This window comes from Fringilla coelebs (assembly GCF_963513975.1).
Source record: "Fringilla coelebs genome assembly, chromosome: 18".
NCBI lineage: Eukaryota > Metazoa > Chordata > Aves > Passeriformes > Fringillidae > Fringilla > Fringilla coelebs.
The window spans coordinates 7366535-7384740 of NC_140044.1; the positions used below are offsets into that span (position 1 = coordinate 7366535).

The 18206-nt window shown below is 61.6% G+C and overlaps 3 protein-coding genes across 4 annotated transcripts; all 3 read right to left on the reverse strand.

Moving 5' to 3' along the window:
* Positions 1-2640: 2640 nt before the first annotated feature.
* On the reverse strand, positions 2641-4046 carry FOXS1 (forkhead box S1). Its single transcript, XM_084217854.1, has one exon. It carries the CDS (start codon positions 4006-4008, stop codon positions 2662-2664), a length of 1347 nt encoding a protein of 448 aa, XP_084073980.1. The 5' UTR covers positions 4009-4046; the 3' UTR covers positions 2641-2661.
* Positions 4047-5002: 956 nt separating this feature from the next.
* On the reverse strand, positions 5003-7985 carry LOC311160737 (interferon regulatory factor 4-like). Its single transcript, XM_084217786.1, has 8 exons — positions 7771-7985; positions 7133-7322; positions 6892-6932; positions 6532-6637; positions 6140-6241; positions 5663-6058; positions 5432-5550; positions 5003-5327 (listed from the first exon to the last, which is right to left on the reverse strand). The coding sequence occupies exons 1-8, from the start codon at positions 7942-7944 to the stop codon at positions 5187-5189; spliced, it is 1269 nt and encodes a 422-aa protein (XP_084073912.1). The 5' UTR covers positions 7945-7985; the 3' UTR covers positions 5003-5186.
* Positions 7986-10867: 2882 nt separating this feature from the next.
* On the reverse strand, positions 10868-18139 carry DUSP15 (dual specificity phosphatase 15). 2 transcript variants are annotated; one of them, XM_084217748.1, is made up of 8 exons: positions 17959-18139; positions 17309-17719; positions 15721-15754; positions 13758-13840; positions 13271-13320; positions 12568-12642; positions 11936-12107; positions 10868-11764 (listed from the first exon to the last, which is right to left on the reverse strand). In XM_084217748.1, exons 2-8 carry the CDS (start codon positions 17327-17329, stop codon positions 11552-11554), a joined length of 648 nt encoding a protein of 215 aa, XP_084073874.1. In that variant the 5' UTR covers positions 17330-17719; positions 17959-18139; the 3' UTR covers positions 10868-11551. The 2 variants fall into 2 exon arrangements, with proteins under 2 accessions (XP_084073874.1, XP_084073875.1); XM_084217749.1 differs by lacking the exon at positions 17959-18139 and adding an exon at positions 17845-17881.
* Between the last annotated feature and the right edge of the window lie 67 nt (positions 18140-18206).

An 18206-nucleotide genomic window follows, 5' to 3' on the forward strand; every position in this document is an offset into this window, starting at 1 on the left:
CATCTGGTTTGAGTTACGCTCCACGGCGGTGACGTCTCCTTCCTGCCTGGCCCCAGGAGCCGCGCGTCGCCCCGGTCCCAGCCCTGGCCCCGGATGGCCACAGAGGCTGCAGGGCCCTGCTGTGGGGTGGCCACGGGGCTTCCAGATGGACCATCAGCCCCGGACATTGCTGGCACCCTGAGCTGCTGTAGGGGATCAGCTCCTGAACACAGCCCTGTGTGTGCACATCTTCAGCAGAGGGATGCACAGACACCAGCGCATCCCAGGGTGTGGGACCCCTACCCCACAGCCCGGTTTGGTTTCTCCAGTCCCCTCCTTCCTACCCTGGGACCCTACAGAGACACACACTGGGGTTGGGTGAGTGGGGCCACAGGGCTAACCCCCATGGAAGTAGCTGCGATCCCATCCTATGCTCCCAGCTGACAGAGCTCATGAGCCTCTGAAGCTGCCTGGAGTGGACTGGTCCCACTGGGGCCAAATGCTCCTGGTCCAACCAGGTCCATCCCTTATGTGTGGGATCCTCATCACCCCCAGAGGTGTACGGTGCAGTCTGGATGTGCACACGTGTGTCCTCAGCATCCATTCCCAGAGCGTGGAGCACACACGTTCCCAAGGTACCCTGTCCCTGTGGCACCCACCCTGCCTGCAGAAACAAGGCTCCCCGCAGGCAGTGCAGGGTGGGAAGGGGAGCAGGCAGAGCTCCGGCACTGGCAGCAGGTTCACCCCGTGACTGGGTGCAGCGAGTCCCGGCCACGGCACGGCCCGGGATGGGAGCGGGCGAGCAGGCGGGGGAATCAGGCCACCCACAGCGAGCCGGGAGGGAGCCAGGGAGGAGGCAGAGCTGGGAGAACAGCGGGTCCGTGACCGGCAGTCGGGGTGAGGGCGGGAAAGGGGAGCGCGGGGAGAGCGCATGGCTCTGATCTGCACTCCCGAGCAGTGCAGGACACGAGCGCCCATCCCCAGCGGCTGCTGCAGCCTGGGGGACAGCGGAATGCGCCGCACTGCTCCCAGCACAGGGACCCCATCTCGGGCACAGCATGGGGCCGGGGCCGTGTGTTCCCAGCCGCGGCGGGCGATGGACCCGGCCACGCTGCGTGGGAACCAGACGGCCCCTGGGCACGGCTGCGGCGCTCGCTTCCTCCCGCGCCCCCGGGGACCGTGCGAAGGAGGGGGCTGAGGTCAGCCGCGCTCGCCGCCGGCCGCTCCGGAGACGCCAGCATGATGTAGGCGCTCAAATATTGTTTTCCACTGGGTAGGGGAAAAAAGGGAGTAAAGAGAGGCCCAGGGCTGAGTGGCGGTCCCCGATGATGAAGGGCGGCCCCCCTGCCCTGCCCGGGGCTGAGACACAGCCATGGCCCAGCAGCAGCCGTCTGGGGGCTGATAAGAGAGCTGACGTGGCCGCGGTGCTCCCGGTCCCCGAGTGACGGCAGTGTTCCTCCGTGCCAGCACGGCCCCCGCTGAGACCCCCGAGACTGGCCAAACTGGAGTTCCCCTGGCCTTGGGGAGCTGGGGGGACTTTGACACAAATTTGATCCTCACATCAGCGCGGAGAGCCCCTGCCAGCCCTGTGTCTACCCTGTGCCATCGGGTCTGGGTGTTGCTGCTCCTGGGGAGCTCCCTCTCCCCGCCTGGGATTGGCAGGATGGGGGGTGCAAGCACAGCCCCCCACTTTGCCAGCATCCCTCTGGCCCCACTCCTGTGCTCAGAGGTGCTGACTCGAGTGTCCCAGTGCTGTGTGGGAAGGGGTTGGTGGCCAGATCCCATCCTGGGACTGTGTGGGGACTCTGCCCACTCCAATGTCCCCCAGTTGGGCCAGTTAAGGCATATCCCTGTGCCCAGCCCAGTGTGAACAGCGGTGACTCAGCTGGTGCCTCTCCACTGGCAGCCACCCTGCATGACTCAGGTCAGAGGAATCCACTTTCCCATCAGAGCTGCAGCCCCTGGCACAGCCCATCTTTGGGGCTGCCCTGGTCTCAAAGTCTGCAGGGACCAGTTGGAATTCCAGCCAAGCACTGACACGGCCACAAGCAAGGACAGAGAGGGGAGGGAGCCCTGTCCCCTCCATAGAAGAGCCTCCATGCTGTGCCACAACCCCTGGTGCCTCCCTGCAGTCTCTCTGGAGCAACACCGGTCCATTTGCAGGGCCACACACTGAGGCTGGTGCCACTTGTGCCACGTGTGACATCCTGTGAAAAACCAGGAACTTGGAGGGGTCCCAGGCCCAGGGAGGTGACAGTGAGGCTCCACTGGGGGATGACTTCTGCTGCAGCTCATCCCCCTGACCCCCAGGGATAAAGTACCCTCGTACTACCATGGGATGGCACTTCAGGGGCTCCTGGCCCCACAGTGTGGCAGAACCTCGCCCCCAGCATATCCCAGGGACACAGGACTGGGGTGTAGGTGCCCTGACCCAGGCCATGCCCTGTCCCCACATGGCCTCACCATCCAGTCAATGACCACTGACGGAGGCACTGGTGGGGACGGAGGCTGTGCCGGGTGGCCTTGGGCACATGTGTCCCCCAGCCAGCAACTGAGCTGGCGCTGAGGGTCCCCAGCTTGCCCCTGCCCACTGCCCACCTCAAATGGGGCACAGAGACCACAGAGGCAGCATTGGGGAATGTGCTTTATTAGGTGCTGGGTTGTCCCGGGGTGGGGAGTCCCTCACTCGAAGAAGAACATGCCGGGTGTCCGGTAGAGGCAGGGGGGCAGCCCCAGGGGGTAGCCATTACCCCCCTGCAGTGGGATCGTGGTCCCTGGCCCCCATGGCTCCTTCTGCTCACCTGCCCGTGGCCCCATGGCCCCGAAGGGTGGCTGCCGGGGGGCGGTGGAGGTCGGGGGGGCTGCGGCCAGGAGATGCTCCAGCGCTGCGCCGCAGGGCCGCTCCTTGACGCAGAAGCTCAGCGCCTGCACCCGGCACTGGTAGCTGCTGCCCAGCGCCTCGGGGCCCGGCCGGCTGAAGGAGCCGAACACGGGCAGGTGGGGCTGCGTGAAGCCCTCTCCCTCCAGGAAGCAGGACGGGGGGGGCTTGCCCGTGCCCAGGAGGTTGCCAGGGAACGCAGGTGGCACCTGCCCGAATGGCTGACACGGCCCCAACCCAGGGGCAGCCAGCTCCTTGCCCTCCAGCTGCTCTGGGGGGGTGTCTGGGGTGGCCGGCGAGTCCTGCGGGGGGTCCCTGCGCTGGGTGGGCAGCAGGGCAGGCAGCAGGGCGGGGTGCTGCTGCTGGGCCGGGCGCTCGCTGGGCAATGGGTACTGACCTGGCCGGGGCAGCTGCAGCGCCGCCGGGAGCCCCCCGAAGACAGTCTCCTTGGGCGGGCGGCTCTCGGCGGGCGTGAAGAACGGCCCCTTGGGCTGTGCCACGTCCGGCAGGTACAGGCAGGGCTGCCTGGCCTTGGGCGGCTGACGCCGGGCCCAGGGCTCGGCGCACCCCGGCACTCCGGCACCCTCCGGGAGAGCGGCAGGGCTCGGCAGGCGTCCTGTGGCCGACGGCGGGCTGTAGCCCCCCTCTGCTTTCCCCTCCTCCGGCAGCAGGGCAGCGGGCAGCCCTTGCCCAGGCTGCCTGGGGGTCTTCCCGCGCCCCTCGTCCCCCTCAGTGCCTGGTGCATCCCGGAGACCCTTCTTCCTGGTGAAGCGCCGGCGGCGCCGCAAGAAGCTGCCGTTCTCAAACATGTTGTAGCAGTCGGGGTCGAGGGTCCAGTAGTTGCCCTTTCCCGGCTTCTTGTCGTCACGGGGCACCTTGACGAAGCACTCGTTGAGGGAGAGGTTGTGGCGGATGCTGTTCTGCCAGCCCTGCTTGTTCTCGCGGTAGAAGGTGAAGCGGCCCATGATGTAGCGGTAGATGCCGCTGAGGGTGATGCGCTGCTCGGGCGCGCTCTGGATGGCCATGGTGATGAGGGCGATGTAGCTGTAGGGTGGCTTGGTGGCCTCAGCGCTGGGGAAGGCGCCGCCGGCCGGCTCAGGGGCCGGTGGGCTGCGCAGCGCCGTGTCGCCGACGGGGAGGTTCGGCTGCATCCTCCTGGCCGGCCCCCGCCGCTCCAGCTCTGCCGCTGATCCCGCTCCGCTCTGCCGCACGGCCCCAGCACGGCCCGTTAAAACCCGCCGGCCGGCGAGGGGGCGGCGGGCCCCTCCTCTGAGGGGCCGCCCAGGGCGGAGCAGGACTCTGCCGTCCAGCACTGGTCCCTGTGGACAGACAGACGGATGCGCCGCCAAGACCTGCGGCCAGCAGCCAGTGGCCCCGGGGTTGGCACGGCCGCGGCCTCCCCAGGGCAGAGGCGGGCACAGCCCCCGGCTCCCCCAGCCCCCTTTCCCACGGAAGGTTCCCACGACCTGGTTCTCATCCTGCCCTGCTCACGGTGAGCAGCCGGGCTCTGGCTGGGCCTGGAGTGAGGGATGTTGGCAGGACTGAGGTGCTGCCTGCCCTCAGATGCCCATCTGCCCCCTGCCCACCTCAGTGTCTCAGCCCCTGCCCCCAGCTTGGCCTTGTGTGTGGGATCCTGCGCCAGGTCTCTCCGTTGTGGCAGGTCCCTGCATTGTTCCCAAAACTCGGGACACAGCACAGGACCCAGGAGCCCCATCACACCGTTCATGAGTGTAAACTGAGACACAGGTGGTGACTGACTGGGACAGCCTTCTGCCAGGTCAGCAGAGCACCTCGCTGCTGCCTTCACCCCAGTCAAGGGGCTGGGACAAGGGGCAGGACAGGTCTGGAGCCACTGCTGGGACAGGGGGTTGTCTCATGCTGTGGCTGGAGCTGAGCTGGCTCTGCCCACAAAAGGCTCAGTCTGGATTCAGCTTCCCCAGCCACCCATGCTCTGCTTGGACCAGCACCACCCCCCCCCCCGCCCGCCCCCCGAGCCAGCCCCCAACACCCATACGAAAACACAACCTTTATTTCTAAGGTTTGCAACAGCAAGTCCTGGCAGTGCAAGGTGCAAGGACAGAGCCAGGTCTGCCCTGGCTTCCTGAATAGCACAGAACAAACCCCACCTGGGAGACTCCTCGGGAATAAATACAGCAATCACAGGGGCAGCAGCACCTGCCCACCCAGCTAACATCTGTCCTTGTCTGGTCCCGCACACTGAGCACCTCGAGCGCTCTGCCTTGGGACATGCAGCTGGAAAGGAGCCATGGGGCTCTGAGCTTCCCACTCTGAGACTTTACAGCAACTGGGCTCTCCTCTCCCACCCAGTTCAGGGCTGGCAGAGCGGTTTGAGGACATGAAGAACGTGGCTGGAGGTGCCAGGGGCACAGGGCTGTGGGGAACTGCAGAGCAGGGTTGGCCTCAAGCGCTGGGCATGATGGAAGAGCTCCCGAGCGAACACCGGCTCCACCTGCAGAGGAACAGAACGACAGAGGATGGGCACAGGTCCGTGTCCCTGCCTTGCAATGGTCCCTGTGCCTGGCTCAGGGGTCACCAGCCCCTGTGGGAACTCACGTGAGCCATGATGAGCTTCTGGAAGGGGTGCCCAGCTCTGGTGGGGTATTCCTCCCCGAAGCACAGGTAGATCTGGTACTGAGGCAGGAGCTGCCCGTTGCTCAGGTACTCCCGCACCTCTGCAAGACACAAACCCTGTCAGGGGACATGGGGTCCTCATAGCCCCCATCAGCCACAGCAGGGCAGGACCTGTCCCTCTCCCCAGGGGATCGGGGTGTCCCAGGGACTTACGCTGTATGTACTGCTGCGTGTCCAGCAGCTTGTAAGTCCTCTCCCTCTCCAGCTTGTTGGGCCAGTTCTTGTGCGGGGCCAGCGGCCCGTTCCAGTACACCCTGCCCTGGCACTGGCGCTTCATGAAGACCCCCTCAGGTGCTACCCACAGCAGCACCCCGCGCTCCAGGTGGGGCAAGAGCCTCTCCAGCACGTTGGTCATGCAGGCCACGCGGCCATGGCCGCTGAGCACCTGTGGTGGGGGGAACTGAATCTGCTCCATGCAGGAGGGGCCGTAGAGGCGCTCGCTGTCGGCCGGCACGGCGCTGGTGGTGATGCGGCAGCCCTCGGCCGTGCGGGTGGTCAGCTCCTTCACCAGCACATCGCAGTAGTACAGGCGGATGTGCAGCCAGCAGTCTGGGGCAAAGGGAGGGTCAGTTCATGGGCAGTCTGGGCTGGTGGGGTCACTCAGGGCATTGCCTGTAGCATGGCTCCTACCTGAATTGTTGACATCCTCCACAGGGAGGTAGGACTGGGGTCCGGGAAGAAGCTGGCCATGGGTTGGGCTCCAGCCATAGAAGACTCCCCTCACAAGGCACCCTGGACCAGGGCAGAGATGAGGTGGTAAAAGGACATGGACAGTTACACAAGGGCTCCCAGGCACTCTCCTGGCCCAAGCCCCTAGACCCACACTTCCCACTGTGCTTGCTCATTATTGGGTCTCATCATATCCCCTAAGTGTATGGCTTTGCTGGGGTAGGGTGGGAGTCCTCAGCCCCTACCTCAATCCCCACAGGGGTTGCCTGCACAAGCAACAGGAAAGCAGGATCCTGGCAGAAATGAGCACTCCCTGCTCCCAGCCCCATCCCACCGAGAGGGCCCCTCCTCACCTCGCTCAGTTGGGTGGCCAGAGAGCCAGGGCTGTGGAGAGACATGGGCATTGTCCAGCATGTCCTTCTGGCTTTCCTCCTTCTTCGGACTCCCTGCAGTGCTGCCCTGGGGGTAGGAGTAGCTTTGGTGAGGGCTGAGTTCGCAGTGGGGGATCCTGAGCCAGCTCCCTCCACTACCATGGACCCCATAAGCCAGCAGATCCCCTGCCTGGGTCTGGCAGTGCAGGGCACAGGGGACCCTCTCTGAAGCCCCGTGGGACAAATGCAGGCAGTGTGTAAGCGGGGGAGCAGCTGATGAGCGAGGAGGGGATTTGAGGGTCCCAACTTCTCCCCTGCCTGGACGGCATAGGGCAGGCTCACCTGCTGGTCCTCACTGCCTGGGGACTGTGTGTCACTGTCCTCTGCAGAGAGCAAAAAAGAATGGGTGAACCCCTGGCAAATGACAGGAAGAGCCCCAGGGAAGACAGCTGGCTGTCTGGGACACCCAGAGGGGAAAAGGAAGGGGAGGAAGGGTAATGTCTGTGGGGAACGGGGCTTGTACAGGCATGGTTCAGGTACCAACGCCACATCTGCCACAGGAGGAGGGACGGCAGGGACGTACCTGCATCACAGGCTCTGTCAGTCACGATCTGGTACACCTTGTAAGGCTCGGAGATGTCCAGCTGGCTCCGCTCGGGCACCTCCTGGAAGTCGGTGCTCTTGTTGAGGGCGCAGCGCAGCCGCGTCTTCCAGGTGGAGGGGTCGGCCTTGTCCGTCCCTTCGTGGTACTTCCCCTTGTAGATGGCCCAAGCCTGAGGGACAGAGTGTGCCCTGTGCTGTGGGGGGTGCCACAACCTGACCCCCGGCTCGGCTGTCCAAGGGGGTCCACCAGGGCATGAGTCCAGCGGGGTGGGGGGGCAGTGGGGAGCCGGGGCTGTGTGTCCTGGGGGACTGCGGGGAGCTGGGTGGTCCGGGGTAGCGGGGGAGCACACCGGCAGCCCCGGGAGGGTGCACGGAGCTGGGCGGTGTGTGCCAGGGGTGTGCATGGAGCCAAATCCTAGCGCTGCGCAGAGCCCGGTAATGGAAAGCCCTGGAGGTGCACATGGAGCTCGGCTGCACAGGTGAGCTGGGTGAGCGACGCCGGGGCGCGCACGGAGCCGGGCAGTGGGGAGCCCCGGGCAATGAGGAGCCCCGGGAGCGCACACGTAGCCCGGGGGCCATTCCCAGGGCCGGGTGGGGACCGCGGGGAGCCCGGGGTACCTTGAAGAGCGCAGCATCCTCCTGCTGCCGGTAATCCTGCTTGGCCGCGTGCTTCCAGGGGATGCGGAAGAGCGTTCGCTGCCGGTTCTCCCAGCGCAGCCCCGGGTACCGGCCGCTGTCGATCTGCGCGATCAGCCACTCCTTCAGCCGCATGGGCGCCCCCGGCTCCGCCATCGCGGCCCGGCGGCGAAACTGAAAGCGTCTCCGGCTTTCACTTTCCCTTTCCTGGCGCACTCCGCAGGTTCTGGCTGCCCCAAGGACGGGGGGGACGGTTCTTAAGTTTTTTTCTCTGCTCCACTTTTCCCCACGCAGCAGCGTCAGATATCCGTGTTCAGGAAAAAGTGATGTCGTAATTGACGGTTACATCGATGGGAAGAGCTGGAGCTGGTGCCTCCGGGAGGGACCCCCACAAAAGGCATCCCCGAGGTTTCAGATCCTCACAATGTGTGCACCCATGTACACCAGTGGTGATTTTAGCCTCTTCCCGTGGTTCACTGGCTCCTGCAGAGGCTCTGGGTGATTGACCCCCACCCCGGGAAGTGGCCTTTGTTAGGCAAAGGGTGGGCGCCCATTCCCGTCTCTTGCCTGGGGCTCGAGCCTCTTCCTGCCGTTCAGAACACAATGTGCAGCTCGCACAGGTAATTTACATACCGAGATACCTGCATTAGGCGTATTGCTCAACACACGCACCCTGCGCTTGCGGGAGGGGGGCAGGCGAGGGGACAAGGCACCAGAAGGCACACGGAACTCTGCTGAACCCCTCCCAAATGCTTTTCCTAAAACTATCAGGTCTCCCACATGCTCCCCGAAGGGGACAAGGGACCCTACTCCCTTTGCTCCCTGCGTGGGGGATCCAGCCGGACGCGTCCCAGCCCCGGGGGCTGCGTCCTCCCATGGGACCAGCTGCTCCCTCCATGGGTGTGGGGAGCTGCAGGGAGCTGCGGGAAGAGCACGGGGTTTCCAGGGTGCTGTGAACAGTCATATGTCCCCATCTCTCAAATCTCTCCTCTGCTCTAATGCTCTCGCCTGCCTCGTGGGGCTCTGAATGCCAAGTCTAACGGGAAACGGGTGGGAAGGGTGGATGAGCTGTGCCAAGGGCTGCCGGGACCGGGGTGGGACACATCCTGCACCAGCTCCCCATTGGCCCCCAGCAGGGCACAGCCTGAGTCACTGGGCCACCCTGAGGTGACACTGGTGTTGGTTCCTCTATCACTGCTGCAGTCTCATGTCGCTGTGCAGGGAACCCCTGCTCCTCTGCCCGGCTGCTGCCCCCCAAGCCTCCTTTGCAGTCACCCAGGTCTCCTTTCCTGCTCTGAGTCAGAGAAAGTCACCTCCGGCCGAGAGGAGAAGCGAAGTTCCTGAAAGCTACTGGGGCTGCAAAGTCTCCAAATGAATAATCGGTGGCAGAGAGCCCAGCTCTGGGCTTTCCCAGAGGATGTGAGGACAGGGCACAGCCACGTGGCGCAGAGGGCACATGGGGCCACATGGGGCGTGCTAGCGAGCCCCACTGGCAGGGGTTTTCTCTCCTTATTCAGCCTGCCCTCGACCCCTTTGTTGCAAAGTGAAGCCCAGGCACCACCTGTGCCCTCCATCTGGGCGAGCTGTGGGGCCACGTTCTGGGAAAAGGGCCTGGGAACTGACGGTCAGAGAATCCACATCTCCCCTTTCTGCCTTGGGAAGCAGTGCCGTGGCAAGGAGTCACTGCACGGCCTCCCAGTGGCTTCACTGATTACATCCAAGGCCGGGAGATAATCCCAGCCGCCGGCTCGTTTGTCAGTCCCAGCCCGCCGGGATCAGTTTTATCGGCCGGCCGGCCGGGGATTTCATCTGGTGTGGCAGCCGCGCGGTGACGGTGACGCAGGACCCGGGGGATCCAATTACCCGGGCATCAGCGAGGACGCTCAGGAGCCACATTCCCCACTGTATTCCTCACCCAGCTTCTCCCTTCCCGGGGAAGGTGAAGCTGCTTAACCCTTAAACTTTTCATGCCAAAATGAGCTTCAAAAGGCAGTCAAACATTAACTCGCAGCTAACCCTGCCCTTGCCTGGGTTTTTCCAAGCTGTGTAAACCAGATCTGCCAAAATAAATACATTCTGCTGTGCTGTGGACCTGAGCTGGAGGGCCCTGTGGGGTTCACAGTGGGAACAGGGGAATCTCTGGGTGAAAACACCTTGGCATAAGGTGTCCCAGTGTGAGAGGGTGCAGCCATGCATGGGGCACACAGCCAGCCCAGATGTGGGATCCTGGGCTGCAGGGCTTCCACCCTGCTGGGTGCTGAGGAGGTCAAAGGGTGCTGGAGAGCCTGGCCTGGGGCCAAGGGAATGGGTAGAGGAGCCTGGAAGGAACTGGAAGGAGTGTGGGACCCCATGGCAGATGGTGCAGGAGCAGTGAAGGATGATGCACCGCTGGTTATTCAGTTAGCTTGGTATCTACCCAGAGAGGGTAGAACTGCCAGTCTGCCTGGATCACCCCAAGGCAGCACCCAGCTCAGCAGATGGCAGATGCTGGCAGCAGGAAGGAACCTTGGTCTTGAAGCTTTGTCTCCTGGGGGATCCCTTCCCCCTAGAAGAGGGCGGGCAGGGATGAGGGGGACCCCAGAAACATGCTCTGAGTCCCAACAGGGACAATCCTGATGACCCAGCTGGGCATCCTCAGAATTTTTCCCACCCAGGACTCCGCTCCAGGAAAAGGTGTAAACAGGACAGGTCTGGGGCCTGTGATACTCAGCTGGTGCCAGGCTCCCAGTATTCCCAGGAGCTGGAAGAGCCTGAAGACTCCTGGACCTCATACTCCTGGATCCAGTGAGTGGAGAGGCTACAGTGAACAGGCTCCAGGTGAGCTCCCACCTGCTGCTCCCAACTTCTCTTGGAGCAGAGTTTGTCCCCTGAGAGCCCCGCCCTGGCACTCACATTTCTGGCCTCCCTTGTCACCTTCCCACAAGACAGCAGGGTGAGCCCTGTCCTGGCATGCCAGTGTCCCCAGCCCACTCCAGAGAGTGTCCAGCAGCAGCTCCAGACTGGTCCCATGCTGGGACCTTCCCCCTTGGCATCCCCATTTCAACCTGGCCATCACAGGAGAGTCAGACCACAGAGAAGGGTATTTATTACTGGGGAACATATAAAGTCTTTAAGCAAAATGGCTTAAGGCTCTGCTCTAGTGAGGTCTGGCCAGGTTAAATGCTTGGTTCCCACCTGTTACAGATTGTGCCCTGGGATAGGTGGGAATGGGGTGCAATGGATTCCTAAAGCTACAGTGCTTGCTCAGGGCTTGTGCTTGGCCAGTCTGGAGCTGGACCCTTGCCTGGAAGCCTGTGTGGTGGCAATACCTGCTGGCACACTGGTATGTCCCTGCTCTGCAGCCACCTGGATGCTGGGAGCTTGTGCTGCTGGTGGGAAAACTGCTCTGAGGGGAGCACCGCCTCTCCTGTGCACCCTGAGGCCATGCAGTGGGTACCCAAGTGCTAAAGCTGTTGCTGCCAACACCTGGGTACTGGCCTGTGGCAGAAGAGACCCCCTCTGTGCTCTGCCCCAAGCGGGAGCCTGCAGTGACCCAGGGACAGAGATCTGTGTCCCCAGCACACCGGATGTGAAGATGAGCCCAGCATGTGCTGCAAAGCCCAACAGTGTCCATGAAACCTGCCCAGAGAGAGCGTGGCGCGTTCCCACCCCAGAAGAGAAGAAGGAGCTGGGCTTTGTGCATGTTCCTGCCCAGTCCCACTGTGTTGCATCTCCATCTCTCCCAGGCTGTTGGGTGATGCTCACTGCTCTCCCTTGGCCTGGGTCACTTCAGACAAGCCGGGATGCAGGAGAATGTCCTCTTCACCCGCAGCAGGAAGGGACTTGTGCTCCTCATGTCTCTGGCTCTTGGGACCAGTCCTTGCACAGCTCCCTCTGTCCTGGACGTTCCTTCTCTCCCTACTGGCAGCAAGGCCTTTATTTCTTCCTCATCATTGAAAGGGGACATCCCATACTTCTGCTTCAGGTGCCTGCGGACCTGGGGAAGGAGTGAGAAGTAAAATATAGTGCTGGTTTACAAGGGCAGGTCCAAGCCTGCCAGCAAGAGGAGCAGGGAAGAAACCGAGTCCCTTCAGGACCTGTCCTTGCTCTGAGGCTCATGGCAAGCTCAGCCACGGAGCAGGGCACAGGTGGCAGAGGCGGGTCCCACCTTGCGGGCTGCGCTGCCGCTGAACTCAGACAGCTGCTGCCTGAAGCCGGGGTTGGGGTTGGCCACGGGCCGGATGGTTCGGATGGCATCCAGCACCTCCTGGCAGCTCAGCTCCGTGACAACCATGACGTAGGCAACGACCACGGTGGTACTGCGGGAGATGCCAGCCAGGCTGGCAAGGGAAAGTGCAGGAGGGCTGGCGTTAGTGGCACACCCAGACCCCATGCTTGCCTCTTCCTTCACCCCTGTGCCTCAGATATTTCAGTTCTTCTTCTCTAAGGACTTATTCTCCCAGAGGCCTGAGACCTTCCAAGGTCCTGGCCATCAGTGCCTATAAATACCCACTCCTCTACAGAGAATGGGAGCAGCAGCCACTGCCTGGCTGCCTGCCCCAAACCCTGCTCATCCCATGTACTCAGCTGCAGCAAAAAGCTGCCCTGGCTCCAGGACTGCCTGGATCCTGCTGGGCTTGAGTCACAAGCCACAGCCAAGGGTGGATCCTGGGTGGGTCCGTTGGCACAGAGCCCTCTGGCACAGGCTGGCTCTGATCAGGGGTTGCGGCTGAAGTGAGGGGCTGGGGGCTGTATCTGTTGAGCTGGGGGACACAGCAGCAGGCACAGGGGAAGCATTACCAGTGGACGAGGCAGTTCCCTCCATGCAGGCGACACTGATGGATAAAACTGACGCATTCCTTGAAGTGCCTCTTGCTAGCAGGAAAAATAAACCAGACAGAATGAGAACTTCAGGGGTGGAACAACATTTTTAGCTGCAGGCAGAACAGCCCTGTATGTTTGAGTTGTTTTAGGGGATCTGCCGGCCACTGCTGAGACCTGAACAGCTCAGTGCTGTTTATTCCCAAGGAAAGGTGGATTTGCCAGCTCATTATGTGGTGGGGACACAGAAGGGGACACTGTGCTGGGGATGCACGGGGCTGCCCTGTGACTTGTGTGACTCATGCTGGGGCAATGGGACGCTGGCTGCTCGAATCTCCAGCCACGCCTGTGCCCTTGGCTGGCTCCATACCCTTTATGTGCTCTCCCCTCTCCAGACACTTCCTGGGGAAATGCTTGCTGCCCCTCTCCATGGGTGCTGCGGAGTGGCTGCCCCTCATCTCACCCCAGGGCTCATACCCTCGCAGTAGTCACTGGACTGGGATGATGCTGGGGTCCAGGGGTGGTCCCCTGCCCTGCGGCATCACACCTCCAGCCTGTGGGTCATTGTGTTTGAGGAGCTGAAGGGAGTTGGAGCACATGGAGAGCTTGAGAAGCTGTGAGTCCTTACTTTTGGTCACCCTCCCAACTCCCTGCACGTCCCCACCGTGCCCAGGGTACTCACATGTTGGCTTCAGGGGTGTCAGGCAGGGGGATGCGGAGGTAGGTAATGTCCTAGAAGCCAGAATAGGAAGAGGAGAAGCTCAGGCACTGCAGTCAGGATGTCATATATGGTCAGAGCAGGGCTGGCAGTGCTTTTGCTCCTCACCCACAGCTGCCTACAGGGTTTTGCTTCCCCCACACAGCACCCCCCCTGCATGGGGATGGGGTCACACTCTCCCTGGGGTGAAGAGCAGAGCAAGGGGACACCAGCAGCTCGTGGGAGAGAATGGGAAACAAGAGGAGTCTGGAGAGCTGGAAATTGTTTCCCGTCAGTGTTCAAGGTCGGGTTATAGTCACTAGACAGCCAATTTCCCATGCTGGGGGGCCACCCAGCCCCTCTGGGATCAGGGAGAGGTGTATGTGCCATGGGATTCTCAGAGTGGGAAGGAAGATGCAGCATGGAAGGAGCTGCAGGAATCTACAGGGTGACATCTGGTGCAGGACCCTACCTTCAGCAAGGGCTGGGGGGATTCATGGATCGAAACAATGTGGGTGATCTTGTTCCGGCTTAGCTGCTCCAGGTCTTTGGCATCTGAAGGATAAAACCAGGCATCAACATGTATTCATTTCCTACCCTTCTCTTCCCACAGTGCTCCCACCCTGCTTCTACAGCCAGCCAGCACACAGAGCCTTGCTCCAGCAGATCAACTGCATCCCACCCCCACATGCAGCAGTGCAGACATGGGCAAACATGGAAGCCTGGAATGCCAATCACATGATCCCAAAGCAGAGGCCTCTCCCCTTCTCCTTGCTGTTCATGCTGGTTGAACCATTCACACCTGCACAGAAACACTCTGGGAAGCAGGTAGTGTCCCTCCTGCCTGTACTTGTCCCCACTTTGGGAGGAGACATGTGCCCTGCCCACAGCTCCTTGATCAGACACACACAGAGCACTGAGACTTACTGCAGCCTGAGAGAACTGCTTTATCTTGTGAACTATGGAAGTGGAGCTGCAGCAATTTATATAATCTCTGATTTTCTGTGGAAAACACCTGAGCAGTAATTTGCTGCTCTCTAGTCTGTTCTCTCTGCAGCTGCATGGACAGAAATGGGGTGTCCTTGGCTGTTAAGGGCAATGCCCTGCCTCTCACCAATGCTTCAGCATTCTGGATGTAATCCTGGCCTCTAGTCCAGCACAGCAGTTGTTGCACAGGGTGGGGAGCGTGCTTGTCTTGCTGAGCAGCTTCCAAGTGTCTCCCTTTCATGCCACAACCAGCAGATGCAGCAAGCGTGGCCAGAGAGGAGGGGAAGCATTTCCCCATCTCATTCTTTTGGGTTTCTAAACTTTCACGTGCTGTAAAACCTTGGCTTAGGAATCCAGCCCAGGAAGCGCTAAAGGCATGATGTGAATTTTAATAGGAGCGAGTCTCAAAGGAGATGCTCTGCAGGGATGCTCCTTGTGGGGAGGGAGATGAGGACTCATACACCTGTCACCTTCCCAACTGCCTCAGCAGGCAGTGACAGCAACTGGTGACACTGGAATCAGGGCTTACCGAGGCTGGAAAAGCTTCCAGTTGGAGGAGATGCCTCTGTGAGCTTAATGTTGCAGGCCTAGAATCTTGTCACCTTGGATTTCTTGGCAGAGTGATGAGGAGTGCTTGGATGGCATCAGACCTAGGCCCCACAGCAGAGGCTGCTCACAGGACCCCCCCTGATGGCAGCTGGGTGTCCTTGTCCCTCTGCTCCCAGCAAGCCATAGCCCCCCCAGCCCAATCCAAAGTGCTCCATGGGGCAAAGGAAGAACAGGGCTGACATTTCCTTAGCAATTCACACCAGTGGTTTAAAACATGTGCACCACTTACAGCAGGAGTCAAGCCAGCAAAGGAGACATCAGGGAGGCAGGAGTACTTATAAATGCTGGTTTGTCATGGCAGATGCCAACACTTGGTCATTAACTGTCCCCTGACAATGAAAATTCCTTAAAATAGTGACTTGGTGTGAGAAGGGGTGACTCTGCCTCTGGGAAATTCCCTCCTGAGGGTGGGCAGCCCCCTCTGGCCTCTTCTACAGCTGCAAAACTGGGGAGCATTACCCTGAAGTGCCCCAGTCCTGCTCCCTTGCACCCATGTGGCACCACCAGCTCCTCTGCTCCTGTCAGGGGATCCGTATTTCCTCCTTGGCTTCTTTCCCTCATGCATCCCAAGAGCTCAGGGCAGCTGTTAAATAAGGAAACCATGCAAAGGCAGGGGTCTCTGCCTTGCCTTTCCCACAGTGTCTTCACTCCCACTACTTCCAACCCAAACTAGGTGACAGAGCTGAGCAGGTCGTGGGTGCAGGCAGAGCAGTGGGTGCAGGCAGGGTGGTGGGTGCAAGCAGGATGTCAGGCAGCATCTGCAGGCAGGGAGACACCAGCCCAAGCAAGCCCCACTCCCCAGATGGAGAACATCTCTGCAGCAGTGGGGTTCCACTCACCAACGAAGTTCCCAAGGTAGAGGCCAGGAAGGATCTGTGGGACACAAGGGGAAGTGGAAGTATGAGCAGTGACCTTCTGCTGTGGTACCCACTGTGCTGGGACCCATGCTGGGAAGCACTGACCTTGGTTGGAGGGCCAAAGTTCTGGCATTGACATGACCATCCAGCCCCGGGGCAGGAACGGTGCTGGAGCAGCTGAACCTGTGCATTCCCAGGGCTGCCATTGCCCTGGCATCCAGGATGTGGGCTGGATGTAGCCCTGGCACCTTCAACCACCTGGCACTGCACGGTCATGGGTGCTGGGAGCCAGACACAGCTTTTTTATTGCTCCTCTTGCTTATCATCAATTAGTCCTCCGCTGGGGGTTATTACCTGAGCTCAGCAAGTTGCATACACCTTTGTACAGCCTTGGACTATACCCATGACCTGTGAAAGCCCTGCTGCCCAAGGGATGGGAAAGCAACAGGCATAGAGAAGCTTGTAGGGGATGTAGCTGTCCCCCTCCCGGCCATGAGCTCCGCTCCCCTCACTCTGCACTGCAGGAAGCCCATTTCTCACAGCTCAGGCACAGATTGCTCGGGACACCATGCTTTCAGCTCATTTCCCCTGGGAAATTCCACTTCTCATGATGAAAAGATAATTACTTGACAAGGCCTCTGTTAACAGCACTGCAGATGCAGAAGCAGGACACCTTGCAAACCTTGTCAGCCAGACAGCCAGAGCTATTTTATATTCCCCCTCACTCCCAGCCTGGGCAGCGAATTCAGTCCTGTATCCAGCCGATTTTCCACCAGTTTCTCCCTGCAGCAACATTTGGTGGTGCTCAGGGCAGGTGGAGGTGATTGTCACCAGCACAACTGGACTCGCACTTGTCTCACTGCTTACATTTGGAAACGTTTCTCTGAATTGAACAGCTTAAAGAAGGGTTTGGTTTTGTTTTGTTTTTTGTTTTGTGATTCCTGCGATTTTAGATCAATTTCCTATCGACAGGGTGCCTTTAACTCACAGCTGCGGCACTGAGAGGAGCGGGTGGGAGAGCGCCAGTTAGCAAGGGCAGCTCCCAAGGGCAGGACACTGAACCATGAATAAACAGCATGTGCCTGTCCCCAGCACCCTGCTGACCCGCTCCTCAGAGGAGAAAACGGGGCAGCGCATAAATAAAGTAGTGCCCATCCCCTCTACCCCGTGATGCCGAGCCCCATGCACAGCCCAGCCCCGCTGAGCAGGGGGTGCAGGATCACCAGGCTGGGGGTCATACAGGGCTCACAGCGTGTGCGTGGTTCTGGTTCCTTGGGATTAAAGGGGTTGAGAAAACTTCCCCCCTTCCTTGAAATAACTCGCTGTGACCCCCTCCCTCTACCTCCCAGCAGCTGTCAGCTGTCCCAGCGCAGTGTCCCTGCCTGTTTCACCTCCGGTGTTGCTCTGCTGGCAGATAAACAAACAAAGAGCCGAGCCCTGTGCCGGCAGGTGAAACGCCGCTTGGCGCGGCAGAGGCAGCCGCCAGGTAAGGGTCTCCCACCTCCGGCACCGGACGAGCCGCCCGGGCACGGCCGAACTGCAGAGCAGCCGCCCCAGCGCTCCCCGTTACCTGGCTCATGCCGTTCCCCATGGCCGACGGCGGGCGCCGGGGGTGGGGACGGGACGCGGGTGTCCTTGTCCCCAATGCTGCCGTCCTTCCCGTCCCCGGGCGCAGCTGCCGTCCCCGCTGCCTGGTCGGGTTTCCGTCATGAAGAGCTTGGCTCCCCCGGGATCGCTGCTCGCTCCCAGCGCGGCGAGGCCGGGCCGGTGGCTGTGCCGGGGCAGAGGGCACCGCGGCCGCCGTCCTCCACGGCTCCTGCCGAGGCCCTTCCCCGGCTGCTCCGGCGCTGCCGCGCACCGGCTGCTGCCTGGCCGGGAGCAGACAAAGGAGGAGAAACTCCCCCCCTGCGCCGTGGCGTGGGAGCACGGGGCCGCGCTGGCTGCTGCCTGTCGCCGCTGCCCTCGGCCGCACAAGGCTGCACTGTTGGGAGAAGAACAAAACCTTTGTCCTGCTTCATCAAGGAAGGTCTGTGCGGCCACGCGGCGAAGCGCCCGGCAGGATGCCCACCCCTGCCCACGCCATGCCCACCCCTGCATGCACCATACCTATCTCTCCCCTGCCCGCAGCGTGTCCACCCCTGCTCGCACTGTGCCCACCCCTGCCTGCGCCACACCCCTCCGTGCCCTGCCCGCTCCGAGCCCACCCCTGCCCGTGCCCACCTGCAGCCAGGTGCCGCAGGATCCCTGCCCTGCCCAAGGGGTTGCAGGAGTGTCCTGGGGACTTCGCAGGGCCGCAGGATGGGCAGTGCCAGCGAGGAGCAGGGCTGAGGGGTTCCCCAGCAGCGCCTGTGGCCGCCAGCCCGCAGGGAGGGTCAGGCCGGGGGTCGCGGGGCCGGGACAGGCCGGGGGATCAGGCCGGGGCCGCGGCGGCCGTGTGGGGGTGCGGGTGCCCAGAGCGCCCCCTGGCG

Coding starts and splice junctions, on each gene's coding strand:
- FOXS1 (XM_084217854.1), bottom strand. CDS start 4,008: ATGCAGCCGAACCTCCCCGTCGGCGACACGGCGCTGCGCAGCCCACCG.
- LOC311160737 (XM_084217786.1), bottom strand. CDS start 7,944: ATGGCGGAGCCGGGGGCGCCCATGCGGCTGAAGGAGTGGCTGATCGCG. Junction 6,059..6,139: donor GGAGGATGTCAACAATTCAG/GTAGGAGCCATG, acceptor CCTTTGCCCCAG/ACTGCTGGCTGCACATCCGC. Junction 5,551..5,662: donor CACGCAGCAGTACATACAGC/GTAAGTCCCTGG, acceptor TGTGTCTTGCAG/AGGTGCGGGAGTACCTGAGC.
- DUSP15 (XM_084217748.1), bottom strand. CDS start 17,329: ATGGGGAACGGCATGAGCCAG. Junction 15,755..17,308: donor TGGGGAACGGCATGAGCCAG/GTAACGGGGAGC, acceptor TGTGTCCCACAG/ATCCTTCCTGGCCTCTACCT. Junction 13,841..15,720: donor CTACCTTGGGAACTTCGTTG/GTGAGTGGAACC, acceptor TTTATCCTTCAG/ATGCCAAAGACCTGGAGCAG.